At 36.4% G+C, this 16,214-nt stretch overlaps 1 protein-coding gene across 6 annotated transcripts in view; it reads left to right on the plus strand.

Moving 5' to 3' along the window:
* The window catches only part of EXOC6B (exocyst complex component 6B), a 717,372-nt gene that overhangs the window by 76,303 nt on the left and 624,855 nt on the right, over positions 1-16,214 (plus strand). For 3 of the 6 annotated variants that reach the window (XM_082356337.1, XM_082356336.1, XM_082356338.1), the window contains exon 2: positions 12,055-12,220. In XM_082356337.1, the coding sequence (XP_082212463.1) occupies positions 12,055-12,220 (166 nt within the window). Of the gene's footprint in view, positions 1-9,352; positions 9,470-12,054; positions 12,221-16,214 lie in introns of those variants that run through there. The other 3 variants (XM_082356334.1, XM_082356335.1, XM_082356339.1) reach the window with 2 other exon arrangements.

Genomic DNA, 16,214 nt, shown 5'->3' on the forward strand with positions numbered 1-16,214 from the left:
TTTTGAATTATGGTTTTCTCAGGGTATATGCCCAGGAGTGGGATTGCTGGGTCGTATGGTAGTTCTATTTTTAGTTTTTTAAGGAACTTCCATGCTGTTCTCTATAGTGGCTGTATCAATTTACATTCCCACCAACAGTGCAAGAGGGTTCCCTTTTCTCCACACCCTCTCCAGCATTTATTGTTTGTAGATTTTTTGATGTAACAGGTTTTTAATGTAGTTGAAGTTGGCTTCTTTTGGGAAAAGATGCCTAATATCAGCATATCAGTAAGTAGGAGAAAAGTAACCTTCAGTATGAATATTCAAAGAATGGACTCACAATCCTATTTGATGTAAATGTCTCCAGACAGTGCAAGCTTAAATTCTTGCTGGTTTTATGAACAGTTTCTTAGGTTCTGCCTAGTTTGTAAGGAGGGGAGTTTCTATATCAGGGTATAGTAGTTGTAGTAGGAAGGGAGTGTTAGTAGTTTTAGTAGTAGGGGTGTGTTATGAGCTGAATCTTGAAGGATGAGGAGGAATTTCCCAGATAAAGTGATAGTAAGGAGATTGTAGGTAGAGGGACTACATAGCACACTCAAGGAACTTCAAGTAGAGTTGTAGAGTGAGTGTGGGGAGTATTCAGAGATAAATCTGTACATGGAGGGGTCTTACATACTATGCTACGGACTTTGGACTTGATCCTGAGACAGGACTTAACCCTAAATTGTGGTATGCGTGTGTTTGTGTGTGTGTGTGGTGTGTGTGTGTTTCATGATCATATTTCATTTAAAGAAGATTACTGTGAGAGAAGTATCGAACATGGATTTTTAGGGAAATAAGGAGAGGGAGGTGAAAACAATTGCTTGGAGGAGAGATAATGACGCAGGGCAAGGCAGTAGCAGAGGAGGATAGAGAGGAAGAAAAGCATAGAAAAGCTATTATGGAATTAGATTGGGAGGCCTTAGTGATTGATTAGTTGGAGGGAGGTGTGAGGTGGAGTGAGGCGTCAAGGTTAACTTATGTATTTCTAGTGTCGGTAACTGGGTGGCTCTGGTTGTTTCAATTGAGATGGTAAATATAGGAGGGATGTGCAGGTTTGGGTAGAAAAGTTAATGATTTTAACCTTTGACATGCACTGTTTTGAGATGTGTTTGAGGATGAATGGTGGTTGAATATTCAGGTTTATAGGATTTGAAGGATATGCTTTGTTATTGATTTGGGAACCAAAGATGTTTAATTAACAGTGAAAGCTGAAGTATTGGTGATATCTCTGAGGGAGTATGAAGAATGAGAAGAGATGAAGTCCAAGCAGGTATTGAGGGCCAGAAGGACGAAGAATTTTTGGAGACTGAGAAGGGGAATGTAATAGAAACCCTGGGAGTAGATATTTAAGAAAGAGGAGGTGGTTAGCGATGGCACATACAAAAGAGGAGTCAAGTAAATGATGAACAGAAGAATGAATATTTGATTTGACAATTAGTAGGCTTTTATTGACCTTAGCAAAATAGGTTCACTGGGGGGATGTGGGTAAGAAACAGGCTACGCTGGATCGAAGAGCAAATCCAATTTGAGGAAATGGAGGCAGTGAGTATAGACTGCTCTTTTAAGAATCTTAACTGTGAAAGGAGAAAGAGGGAAAGAGAAAGGATACCAGATTAAAATTATTGGAAGAGAGATTTTAATTTAATAGTACTTCATTTAAAAAACACAAAAAATCGCCAAGTTATTTTGTTAAGAGGGGACATGTTTTGTTAAGAAAAAGAAGTCAGTAGAGCTGAAACATTAAAAGTACAGACATTTAAAAAAGTATTGATGGGGTACAGGAGAAAGGAGATTTTTAGAACATAGGATTAGTCTTATAAGTAAGGTAGGATGTTTGTTTTATTGAGATAGGAATGCACAAATGTAAGGGTAGATAGAGATATAGATAGACTTGTATATTGGAATGCAGGAAATTAAGAAGATTCATGCCTAATAAGCTTGTATTTTCTTTACGAAATTAGGTGGCAAAAGTAAGTTGCTGGATCAACGTTGGACTTTTAAAGAGAATGGCAGTAGTTTGGAATAAATGTTCTAGTCGTGGAAGAATGAGTTGGTAAAAGACACACCAAATGTTTGGATGCTGCTAACGGTTCATGTATTTGTATAATTAGCTCCATCAGTGTAAGGTTCTACACACGACTGTAGTTGAGTCATGAAGAGAATGGCAGCCAGTTCTAAATGTTGGTAGACAGAGCTGAATAGAGAAGAGTGCTTTTCCTCTCTTGGGGGACTTCTTTTGGTGAGGCTTATAGGTTTGTCTTTTTATTTTGAGGATAACAACTTCCTGTATCTTTTATCAATTCTGGGAAATCCTCAGCTATTTCTCCGAATATTACGTGTTTGTTTGTTTGTTTTAATAAATTTATTTATTTATTTTATTTTTGGCTGTATTGGGTCTTCATTGCTGCACGCGGGCTTTCTCTAGTTGCGGCGAGCGGGGCTACTCTTCGTTGCGGTGCTCGGGCTTCTCATTGCGGTGACTTCTCCTTGTTGTGGAGCATGGGCTCTAGGTGCGCGGACTTCAGTAGTTGTGGCTCGCGGGCTCTAGAGTGCAGGCTTACTAGTTGTGGCGCACGGGCTTTGTTGCTTCGAGGCATGTGGGATCTTCCTGGACCAGGGATTGAACCCGTATTCCCTGCATTGGCAGGCAGATGGCAGGCAGATTCTTAACCACTGTGCCACCAGGAAAGCTGTTTGTTATTTTTTACTAGAGCTCCCATTAAACCCATCTTATTCTCCATGTTCTTAACCTTTCTTTAATGTTTCCTGCTATAGGTTGAGTGTTTTGTGTCCCATCAATATTCATATGTTGACATCCTAACCCACAAGGTGACGGTATTAAGAGGATTAAGAGGTGGGACCTTTGGGGATGATTATGTCAAGAGAGTGGAGGCTTCATGGACAGGATTAGTTTTCTGGGCCATTATAAAGAGGCCCCAGAGAGTTTGCTTGCCCTTTCTGCCCTGTGAGGATAAAAGTTGGCTGCCCAGAAGAGGGCCCTCACCTGACCATGCTGGCACCCTGATCTCAGACTTCCAGCTCCAGAACTGTGAGAGAGAAATTTTTGTTGTTTATGTTACCCAATCTATGGTATTTTGTTATGGCAGCCTGACAGACTAAGACATTTTGCATCTTTTGTCTCTGTGCTGCATTTTGTATAAGTTTTACGCATACTTCCTAGTTAAATATTGTCCCTTCCCATTTATTAAATTTTTAAGTATCAGTAATTATAGTTTTTATTCAGAAAGTTCTATCTTTTCCAGTGTGTCTGTTTTTGTTTTGGTAATTCCCTCATGTTTCTTTAAACATATTACACATTTATTTTTAATATATACATATTTATTTTCAAGCAAGTCTGATTCTGTTGTTTTTGTTGATTCTTGTTTATATGCTTTGTTTCCTTGTGTGTTTCATGGTTTTTGATACTTGAGTTCAGCTCAAAGGAATGTTATTATTTGTGAAAATAATTAGAACTGTTGTTAAGATGTATTCCTCTAGAGAAGCTTTTCCTTTTCTTCAGTCAGTTTTCTGGGGGCACTAACAACCAGACTTTTAAGATAAATTCTCAATTTGAGATATCTCAGACCACACAGGTAATATTAAGTATGAACGTGGGCCCTCCCTTTGGGTGAGAAGGCTAGGTTGTGGTTTCAAATTATCCCAGGAGTCCGTCTCCCCGCTTCCCCACCCAAAACAAGTAAGTTTCCTTTCAGCCTCCTTTTATGGGGAAGAATTTTTCTACATCTTTCACTAAGGGTGTAGCCCTTGGGTGTCTTGGCTTTATTCACTTGGAGGCCTCTCATTGGACTCCCAGTCTCTTGTGGGCCCTAGGTTTTGTATCTTGTTCTCTATATAGCTATAAAATAGAAGCATTAGTTATAAGGGATTGGTAGAATCTGGATTCCTGTTCCAGTTTTGTTTTAGCCTCTGGAAATTTTCCTTATTTTCTTTTTTGCTTAGCCACGCACTAAAAAAGATTTAGAAACTTAATGCAGCAGTTTTAGAAGTTTAGTAGTAGAAAGGTTTTTCATGGTATATCCAGTCTTACATATTGTTCATGGAACTTTATTCTGTTTTGCCTACTTAGTTCTCCATCATTGTTTAGGATGGAAACTATTCTGATACCTTTTATCCATCCTCCTTTCAGGGTCTTCATTGCTTATAGCCTTAAGGAGTCTCAAATTGTGATCATTTTTGGCCATGGGGTGTGAAATTAGACCAGGAATTGAATGTGATGTTGGCAAGTCTGGTTCTTTCTCAGAAAATCAGAAAAGTATGTACGTGTGTGTTTGTTTCGTGCATGTGTGTGTGTATCACAGACGCATACATATAGCATACACACTATATAACGTACATATATATGTATATAATGTGTACTTATGTAGGTACATACATACTGTACGCAACATACACATTTACAAATGACGTCACATTTATTATAGTTTGATTTAGTGATTCTGGGAAACTTGGCTGGTCTAATTTTGTTAGGCCCACATTAAATCTACATGCATAAGGAGACCAGGACTATTCACTTAAGTGTTTCTAATACCTGACCCCATTGGTTTGTTTTTCTGTATGAATACCTTTATGATCCCTGTCATTGGAACCATAATGATAATTTTAAGTGTGGAGAATCTGAAGCATTTCTTCAATTAATAGGCAGTCTTTTAAAATATTTTCATAGCTCTTCAGAGTAATTATTTAAATTAAATACTTAAATCTTTTGTAAAGGATCTTGAAGAGTTCTACTAACATACACTAGATTCAGACACATTATGATGGTGGTAGATAGTAAGTGAGTCAGTAGTTTCATTTTGTTCTAACTTTACATGTTTAAGTGTTAAACTTGACACTTTGAATTCCATGCAGTGAAACTGGAGCTAATCTACCAATGTTAATTATAACCCTCTCTATACCAACTGTATTAGATTCAATCAGTATCACCAGGCTGTAGATGGAGTACTTCTTTTATTTGGCAGCAGCATCTGAAACCCAACTTTTAGCTGTCAGATTTTATGACCACCACTGAAAGCTGCAATGAAATAAATCTTATTGCACTTAATGCAAATTGATACAGAGGCCAAGATGAAGCCACTAACATATCCTGTAGTGCTTTTGTGTCTTCAATTGCCTATGCTGATTAATTGTTCTAACAGTGTGACATTATCATGGTAGTAGTTAGAGCAGTCTCCGTATCCTTAATTTGGAGTTTTCTTGCTTTCATTAGTTTATTTCCTAATAGTCTGTTGTTGATTTGACTGATGTTTTGTGACAAGGTCCCCTTCTCCACTTTCCTGTGCTATTTAACCAATACCTGGTTTTTAGTAGGCTCTTTGGCTAGGTGCCGTTTGAAACTTCTCTACCCTGTTTTTATCCCTTTGAAAATAGCCATAATGGAAGTGTGGGGTTCCCTTCCTGCCTTGAGGGAGAGTTCCATCACAACTTCTTTCGGTTGCGTGGGCTATCTTAGTGAAGCCAGTTGGATACCTTGGTATTTGCAAAGGTGGGAAAAGGATTTGAATGTATTTGATCTCCTGTGGCAGTCCAAAAACATTTGGGTGTAGTCTTCAGCTTAGACTTCATCAATTAGCATATGCTTCCCCTGTCATGGATGGTGATATACAGTGATCTACTTTCACGTTTTGCACTCAGAGCATCCAAATTACCATAGGAAGGTCTGAATTAAACTGATAGACAAACTGAAGTAAGGAAGGGAAGGGACTTTAAAATCCTCTTGACCTCCTGCAGTTTCTCTTTCAACATCCTGCTCAAATCTGTTTTTCCACTTTATTTTTAACTTTTGGAATAAACAGCAATACTAATGATGCTTTTATGGAGCTTAATAAGAAGAAAATGTTTCAGGACTAAAACCATGACAGAAGTTAAAAAACATATATATGAAAAAGAAAAGAACAAAAATTCTGGAATGTTTTCTTGGACTAATCAAAAACAAAAGCAAAACGTTCAGTCTTTTGTGTCTTGAAGTTCTCCTTGGTTCTGAAAACATCTCAACAGATAAACTTTGTTTGATATGATACTCTTTTGCATCCATCTTTGAGGCAGTCAGAAACCCACATGTTAGTTTCCTACCCTTCCTTCTCTTTCTCTATCTTTAGCATACATGGAGGATCTCCTCTGTGCCAGGCTCTGTGCTATGAGCTGGAGATAAAATGGGTAAGACACAGTCTCAACACACAGAAGATTAACATTTTGGTATGGGGAAACTGACAAGTGAATGGGTAATCAGAATATAGTTAAATAGATTCTGTGATGGCATTAATAACAAAGGAGGAACACATAACAGAGTCTATGTGATTAGAGAAGGTTTCCAGAAAAAGTAAGGTGCAAGCTGAGATTTGAAGAGTGAATTGGGAGTTAACTCTTAACTAAGAAGAAAACCAGGAAGAGCAGCAGTCTAGGTCCTGGAAACAGGATTCCTTAGCCATGTTTAGACTTTGACTGGCTGCTGGTTGTTTCTTTGATTTGCCTGCTACCTTTGAAGAATGAACAGTGTTGTGCATTTAGGATACTTTCCTTTGAAAGTAGCAGACTATTGAGACAAAGTGGAAATAGGAAGTTTCCCTAAAAATAGGAAATTTATTAATGCACATAACGTGAAGGCTGGAGATAGGACTGTTTCAGGATTGGTTCATCATCAAGGACCCAGTTGTTTTCCATCTTTCCCCTTTGCAATCCTCAAATTATTGGCAATATCTCCTCTCTTCTCAGGATGGTTGCTGCATCCCTAAGCATTGTACAGGACAATGTCCAAAGTAGGAAAAGCAGTTTCTTTTCCTGCATCCTTCAGGAAAGAAACCTTTCCTTGGATCCTCACTTCCAAACTTCCATTTACTTCCATCAGTGAGTTGTGTCATCTGTTAACTGGTCACTGACAAGGGGAATGGAATTACCATGATTGGTCTAAATTAGTATTTACCCCTTGCGGTAGGATGGAAAGGTGAAATACCAGAACGAATTGGAACTCTTCCAGCAGGAAGAATGGAATAGCTGTTGTGTAGGCACAACTAATAGGCAGCTAACTCATCATAAAGTAGAAGTGTGTGTGTGTGTGTGTGTGTGTGTGTGTGTGTGTGTGTGTGTGTGTGTCTTTTTAAAAACCACTTAGCTTTGTGTCAGGCTTCACATTGCATTAGTTTTTCCTGTTTTCTTTGGGAGTCAGGCCCAGGTGTATCAGTAACAAGCAATATAATTTTGATTAAGGCATTTAACTTTTCTTGGCTTCAGTTTCCTCCATTGTACAATAAAAGCTTTGTATTCCATCCCCGAGACCTCTTTCACCTCTAACGTTTTAGAGGTCCATGTGACTTTCTTACTTTCCTTTGCTCTAAAAGGAGACAGACTGATGTACTACAGAGAACACTTTCTAGCTGTGTGGATTTGGCAAGTTACTTCATCTTCTTGGGTTTTAGGTTCCTCAGTTATAAAATGGGAATAATGTCTAATTTATAAGATGCCTAGGATTTAAATGAGATAACACATGCTCATTACATTATTTATTTATTTTCTCTTTTGACAGATTGGAGCTGATGTAAGTTCCTGCAAGTGATATAATCCTGTAATGATTCAGTACTTGGGAATCATAAATATTTTTGTTGAATAGAATTCCTGCAGTGTTTTATAAATTAAAATCTCTCTCTTAATCTAGGTGGAATGTTCAGAAGTATGTGTCAGATATGGACACTAGGGTAAAACATTTTACTTTTTACAAAAACCTGTGGTTTATTTGGGATTTTTTGGAAATGAGACTCCACAAGGCAGCATTTATGTAGTTGAGTAAAAATGTAGGCTATTAAAAGTTGCTAGTTTCCAAACATATCTTCCTGTTTACCTTTCACTAGGTACCAGAATATTCTTTGGATTATCACAAATAATTAAACCAGTGGTGCAGTTTATTTTGTAGTCTTGTTTAACTGTGACATACCTATGGCACACATGTCAAAAGCATGTTTTCAAGATCCTGCTTTCTATTAGAAACGGATGTTTAAACATTAGAGTACTTTATATAAAATATAATTTAATAACAAGTTATAAGACTTCGGCTAGCAAGTATTATAGAATATAGTTTTTAGATTTTTAAGCAGCCCCTCTTTGCTTGGTCACATCAAATTTAAGTTTCAAAGCATGTTAGAAATGGGCCATCACTAGATGGCAGTCTTTCTCCAGTTTAATCCATTTATTGTGGGGGAGGGAGACACTCTGTTCACGTGCAATGTTGATTACCAATATTAGGTTAATTTCAGGAGCTCTCTGACTTTTCCAGAATTTAAGACTTGTTTATTTTTGTTTTTAGCATTTTATATCTGATAGCTGATTAGCACTAAGTCTGAGATACACGTGAAATGCTGATGTGAGTTGAACTGTTAGGTACTGATCTATAATTATAATTGCCTTTTCCTGTTAGGCAGTTTGAAACAAAACCTTTAAATCAGTGGTTTTTAACCCTTTGATAACCAGATGAAAACTGTGATGTGTCCCTTAAAAGTTACACATATGTGCTTCTGCTTATACACACAAAATCCACATAAAATCTGGAAATTGTGGTTTTCCAGATGCATACTCATGGAACACAGGTTAATTAAATATAGTCCAAAACTCCTGCTTTAGATATGTGGGTTTTACATTTTATTCTAACTTTTAAAATTCTCAAGATATTCAGGAGATTCACTATAAATCTTTCATGTTATTCAACATTATTATAATTGAAGAGAATATTAGAATCATAAAGGCCCTAAAATAGGAGAAACAGGTGGGGCCTAGTGATAAGGATGTAGAGAATTCATTAACTTGTTTTGAACTACCTCTTTACACTGTTCTGAAAAATGTGTGATCTTTACATTATTGCTGACTGGACTTGAAAGTGGAAGTGAATTGCAGAAATTCAGAGCTAGGCTGATGCTAAAGAGGATTTCTAATGGATTGCTTCCTGTTTTCTAATGAGAAAGCTGAGGGTGAGAGAGATTAACTGAATTGACCAAAGACTCATAGCTAGTTAATTACATTGCTAAACACCAAGGCCAGGCAGTCAGGCAGCAAAAATCCACTCTTCCTTTCTTTGATTTATACTTTTTTTATAGAAAGTTCAGGGAGCTAGGATAAATTATGAATTTCTTAACTATGAGATTTTCTTCTCCTTGAGGTTATCTTTTGTCATATTAATGTAGATCTTTGGAGGGAGAAAAATAAGTTTTACATTGTAGAAGGAAGTATACTTACTACCTAACTTAAAAGTATTAATGGGTCAAGATATAACTGAATTTGAAACCAAGAGGCTTGTCTCAGTATTGAATAATAATCTTCTTATACCATTTAGACTGATGAATTTTCCGTGGTTATTCCTCTTCTTCAAATGGCAAGGAATACTGGTGCCTTTACATGGAAATCTTTCTTTTCCTTTCCTTTGGAAGGGGAAAAGTTATGCTTATTTGAGGTTAGTTGAAATGTCAGTAGTAGATTCTGTCTTGTGTTTCCCAGTAGCTCTTTTAGGCAAGTGGTTATGCTATAGTATGTCTTAATTGTCAAAGCCGGGATTGTTTATAATTTATTTGAAGATCTTATCCCTTTATTTCAAATGAAGGAGAATGAATCTGGATTGCTCTGGTTTTTCTGAAGTAAGTGTTCAGAATTCTTACCGGAATCCAAACTTGTATATGCAGTTTCTATGGTTACTGCTTGAGTTCTGGGTAGTGGAACTGATCTGCTGAGGAGTGGGTGCTCTCTTATCCACAGGACCAGGGTGGTGATCTGGTACCTACAAATGATTATAGAACCAGAAAATGTTGGTAATGAGCAAATGTATATTTGTTGAATAAATGTCAGAGATCAAAGTGTTCTTAGAGATAATGTTATTCATTTACTCAACGAATGTTTACTCACTGCCTATTACCTGTCTGGCACTGTTTTAGAGGTACAGTGGTGAATATGGCAGACAAAGTTCTTGCCCCTGAGTTTACAATCTAATTGGGATGGGTTGGGGGGAAGATAGTTAACAAACTATGGATGATGAGAAGGAGAAAGTTGCTTGAAGATACAGGGGGTGAGTGTTACTAGTCTAAGAACAGTAAAAACAAAATTCTTGAGGCAGGAAGAGGCTAAAAAAAAAATCCTCTGTAGCAGGAGCATAGAGGATGGAGGAAGGCAAGGCTAGGGGGTGGGACCTAGAGAGAAACAAGGTTAGAGAGATAATCAGAGGTTAGATTATGTGGTATGTTATAGACCATGGTAAGGATTTATGATTTTTATTCCTTTTGTAAAGAGAAGGAATTGGAGCGATTTAAGCAGGAGGCTACATCTGAACTATTGCTTCATAAAGACCATTTTTACTGCTGTTTGGAGAGTATCTGCATTGGGACAGGGAGTAGAGGGGATGAAGAGTGCAGAACGGAGACTTTTAGGAGGCTATTGCATTGATCCAGTGTGCCGATGACACAGGTTTAGACTAGGGTTTTAGTGGAAATGGTGAGATGGTGGTCAATTTTAAGATATGTTTTGGAGGTTGAGTTGTCAGGACTTACTAATGGATTGGATGGGGTGTATGATGGAAAGAGGTACATGAGGAGTGATTCCTGGATTTGCATTTTTGACTTGGGCAACTGGATAGTGCCATTAGCTGAGATGGAGTAGCTGAGTGGTGGGGAGCTTTTGGGAGAATCAAGTTTGGGAGTGGAGATAGTTTGGTGATAGATGATTTTTTTTTTTTCTGTGTTAAAATTTGAGATGGCTTTTAAAAATCCAATTGGAGTTGTTAAATTATAGCTGAGTATTTGAGTCTAGTGCTCAGGGAAGTGCTCAGAATTGAAGGTATAGATTAGGAAGTCTACCACTGTAATAGTATTATAAAGACATGGGATTAGCTGGCATTTCTTGGTGAGAGAGCATAGGTAGGGAAGAGAAGAGCTTTTACGAATATTTAGAAAAAGAATAGAGGAGGAGGAGCCCAGGAAGGAGATTGAGAAGGCATGTCAGTAAAAGGATGAAAATCACTTAGTGTGGTATCATTGAAGTCTAGAGAAAACAGTGTTTCAAGAAGGAAGGTATATTTAAACCATAGCAAATGCTGCCTTTAGGTACAGTAGGATGGATGCTAACTAATGGGGGCTGAGGAAGTAGAAAGAAGTTTTGCTGGGAACGGGCACAGAGAAATGAGATGGTAGCTGGAGGGAAATGTGTAGGTAAGGACAGGTTTCTTAAAGTCATGTTTAAATAGCCATAAGAATGACTTAGTAGAGTGGGAGAAATATATAATACAGGATAGGGATAAAAGGGAATAACTGCAGGAGGAAAGTTCTTAGAGACAACAAGAATGACTGACTGTAGATAAGAGCTTGAAATACTTTTTCCATTGTTACAGGAGGGTGGACAGAATAGGAGTTTCAGATGTAAGTAGGTTGGTTGAGGAGAGGAATTTTTTTTTTTCCTGTGAAGTGCAGCTGAGAGCGAGAGAGAGGGTAGACATTTGAGGAGAGGAGAAGTAAGGTTTTCACACATTTTGGAGACTACAAAGTGATTTTTTGGTGGTGGTATTTGGCGAGATAATTTCATTATTTTTAACTAGCGGTGTCTGGCTGCCCAATTTAAATTTGTCGTCAGATAGCTAAACTGAGTCTAGCAGCACAGTTACGTTATTTCTCTCCAGCAGCGTCAGGTTCTAGGGTATAATCTTGGAGAAAATGTATAGTTAGGTTTATCCAAAATTAAGTTTTTCTAGATTAGTTTAATTGAGAAAGAAAGGTACGGAGGAATTGTAATTCAGTCCTTTCATTTTATGATGAGAATTCTGTGATAAATACTGTCAAACACTTACATATTTTTCAGTAAATAAGGAAACAAAATTTTGGATTTTCCTAAAAAAAATACTCATCTAGCTTTGGGGCAACATTAATACAATTGGATTACTCTGTGGTTTATGTAACTTAAATACCTAATTTCCAAATAAATTTGCTTCTGGGTTTGTAATTCTGTTTCTCTTTCTTAGATGTAAATCTGGTATAATCTCCATGCCATTTTTTTAAAAAGGTCTGTCTATGATGGTGAGGAACATGGACGATTCATGGAGAAGCTTGAAACTCGCATCCGCAATCATGACCGAGAAATTGAGAAAATGTGCAACTTTCATTACCAGGGCTTTGTGGACTCTATAACGGAACTGCTGAAAGTAAGAGGAGAAGCCCAGAAACTCAAAGTAAGGAGACTCTAAGATTTGCTTCTCTCTGTCTTGGGGTTTTGATGAACATTAAAAGAGTGGGGAATACATTGCAGGTTACATATTTGTACTAAAAATTTTTGAATAGTAAGAAAGGAGTTTATACTGCAACATAGATAACTGGGATTATGGCTTTTAGCTGGAAAGGATACTGTTTTAAGTTAAAATTTATTTGGGATAACTATGTGTGGATGAGAACCAGTGACAAGAATCAGTTTCTTTCAAACAGAAACTCGGTTGACTCTTCGTGTCATCTGTCTGCTTCCTTGCTAGATGAAAGCCATCACTGTTGGATGACAGAATTGCAAGGCATGCCTGTAGAAGTCTTTGCAGCAAGGCAATCTGAGCCAAAGGAAAAACAAATTAGTGTTAGTTGGGGAGTGTCTTCTACCAAAGCATGAAGGTTCTTTCTTGATATGACAGATTTAAGTTCAGGAAAGAGGCTAGCTATATTGGTTTTGTCCCTGGCATAGCAAATTCATGTATCTTGGGTAACTGACTTTGATACAGAAATATTACTGTATTTGATTATGGGATGCTGTCCTAGTGCCCATTGTTACATAATAAACAATATGTACCATATTATCTTTATAAAATTTCCAAAATGTTGAAGTCCAAAACACATTGGGTCCCAAGGTTTCAGATAAGAGTTTATGGACCTGTACAACAACTATCCAATCATCATAAGAAATATAATATTGCCAACAAAATTAAATCTCTCTTTTTTATCCTTCTCAGTGACTCTCTCCACCCTCGCCTCCAAAAGTAACAACTCTTCTGATTTGTTGTTAATGTTCTTTAATGCTTAACTATTATAATTGAAATTAACTTAGATTCCTTTCTGAGTCAATGTACCAAATTTAATTTCAGATGAACTAAAAAGTTAAATGTAAAAAAACCATCAAGGAACTAGTAGAAAATATAGATGAATATTTATGTGATTTTTAGGAGTGAGGGATACATTTCTAAGTACAATTCCTAAGCCAGAAAGAAAATACTGATAGGTACGAAAACATTAAAATGAAAGAACTTTCTACATAGAAGTTAAAAGTGTAAAGGTAAATAATAAATAAAAATATTTACAAATACACATGACAAATGATTGATATCCTAACATAGAAAAAGTCTACAAATTAATAGGAGAAATATGAACACACTAATAGAAAACTGAGAAATACATGTTAATATACAGTTTACATAAGAAATATAAGGGAACTCTACAATTTAGTATTAAAGGAATGCAAATTTAAACAATAACGTGCCACCTAATAAAATGACAAAGATGAAACAAGTGTTAAGATTGGAGATGATACCTATCAACCTGGGAATGCCTGGTTGGAGTGTAGACTGTTACAACTTTTAAGGAGAGCGATTTTATTTATCAATACTGAAAACTCCACATAGTTTTAAGATTTATTCTACAGCTACAGGTGCATATACAGAGATGTTCATGTGATTTTTTATTTTTTAATGGCTAAAACTTTAAAATGTCCCTGAAAGTGATGTGCTAGAGGATTAGTAAAATAAATCATGGTGTATCCATTTAAAAGAGTAATAAACTACAATATATTGTAGAAGGATATCTGACATGGGGAAGCATTAGAAATGTTTGCTTAATGTATAAAGCAGATTAAAAAGCATGAACAATTTGATTCTATTTAAAAAGTTATACTGAGTTTTGGGGGGCTGAAAAGCGTCAGATGGACAGAAGTATCTGAAATATGTGAAAACAAAGATACGGGGCTTCTGCCAGGAGCTGTATGTGCTGTTTGTCCTCACTCAGCCATCCCAGCTTCCCATCCGTCTTCACCTTGGGCTGTTCTTGATGCCTGTATTCCAAAACCTCTCCCTCTGCTCCTCGGGCCCTTTGTCCATGATGGGCAACGGGGTGCTCTGTGTCTGGTTACTGAAGTAGTCATGTGGTTAAGTACCTGAAGATTGCCCATAATGCTCACCATTAACACCTGGGAGACTCTGCTCTAGGGGGCATCCATTCAACCTGTGTTAAGAGCCTATGAAACTTAGAAATTCTTGAACTTGAGAAGAGTTTAGAAAATGGAATAGGTTAAGTATTACCTACTGTCAATACTATTTGAACATAACAATGAAAAATCCTACTCTCTCTAGGATGTCCATTATTTCTTTTGATTCACAGTATGTATGTTGGTACGTGTGTGTGTATATATACACACACATACATATATATGTTCTCTGAATCAACAAGTAGCATCCTAGACAGGCAGTATAGATTTCCTCCCATCTTTATGTTCAAATAGTATTGAAATAGTAATTACCTTTCTTATCAGAAGCTTTGGTTAGGCTCCTGTGGATGTTTTAGAACTCTGGTTTGCATGAAATCAATTTAGTGGGCTATGATCAGTATTTTTAATAAAAATTGAAATAGAATAAAAAAGGAAACAATAAAGTGTATTACATGTAGTAAGTCTAAACGTTGTTTCTTGAAAATTTTGTTTCTCTGTGTTTGTGTGTGTCTGTGTGTGTGCACACGCGTGTGCATTCCCTATACTTGTGTACTGGGTTGCAATGTAAAATATATTTCTTACAATGAGTTTGAGGTAAAAAAAATTTCAGAAATGGTATCTTTATAAAGTAAACAAGTTATTTTAGTAGAAACAGTGATGCTGAATTTAGTAGTATTTATGGAAGGTTGAATTTTTTGAAATCTGTTTACACGGAAAAAAATTAATTATTCTTGAACAATGATCACTCAAGGCAACCCACCCCATTTTTATTCACATCGCTTAAAAGCTTTTTCTTATATTGAGCTGATATTAACCCCATTTTTGAATAACATTCATTTATTGGTTTGAATAATAAACTCTTCAGTCTCACTTATTCTAGACCAAGGATCAGCAAGCTATATCTTGCAGGCCAAATCCAGCTTGCCTCCTAATTTTGTAATAAAGTTTTATTGGAACACAGCAATGCCCATTCATTTATGTTATGTTTATGGCTGCATTTTTGCTACAATGGCAGTGCATGTGGTAATCTGCTCAGAAAGTGATAGTCCAGGTATAGTGTATAGTGTATAGTTTAGGGCAAAGTTTTCAAAGGTGTGTTCCTGAAAAACTAGTTTCTTGAGATGATCCTCAATAAAAGGATGTTACATAAAATAAGTTGGAAAACACCGTGTGATATCTCCTTCTTGGGCTTCAGGAAGTCCTGAATAAACTAACCTGTTTAGTGGTATTTCCCATACATATTGATGTGTGTGTGTGTGTGTGTGTGTGTGTGTGTGTATACAGAGTGCAGAGTACCTTTTAACTACCATTTCTTGGTGTTCCAAGAGACATAATAGGAAATGCTGGGTTAAGGGAGTGTCTTAAAAGCGAAAGGAGTCACAGTTATTGGTGGAAGTATAGAAAGCCTCTATTAAAGAAAGCTTTAGAAGTTAATATTGCTCATGTTTTGATAATGTTTAAGAAGGTGAGGAAATTACTATTCTATATACTTAATTTTTTTATATCTGTTGATTCTTCAAAAGTGGCTACCAAAATAAGTGGTGCCAGTTCCTTTAAATTATGAACTGTACATAATTTTAAAGCTTGTTCACCTGATTTTGACTGTCTGATGGAGAGATTAATTTAGAAAAATGGGAATGTGGAAGTGTTAGAAACTATTAAGAATTAATAATCCAAAAAATTAAGATAAAAGGTTTTCTAAAATTAGATAAGTAGAAATATTTGAACTGAGTTAAAAAGTTCAATTTATACTCAAGTTTTCCAGGAATACATTGGTGAAGTGAGGACTATCTATGATAAAATTTGTTCTTTCTACACATAGTAGAGATGGTAAGGTTCTTTGTGGGTTATTTTTTCTATTATATTTTTTCTTTCCTTTCCAAATGAAAGTGTGATCTTTAGTTGTTATGTTATTTTAGTTTGTAATATTTCAAACTGAACATATTTTTTAGTAATTTTTTTTATTGTTCAAAAGGTCATACAAATGTTCA

Source organism: Balaenoptera borealis, assembly GCF_965194805.1.
Source record: "Balaenoptera borealis genome assembly, chromosome: 15".
NCBI lineage: Eukaryota > Metazoa > Chordata > Mammalia > Artiodactyla > Balaenopteridae > Balaenoptera > Balaenoptera borealis.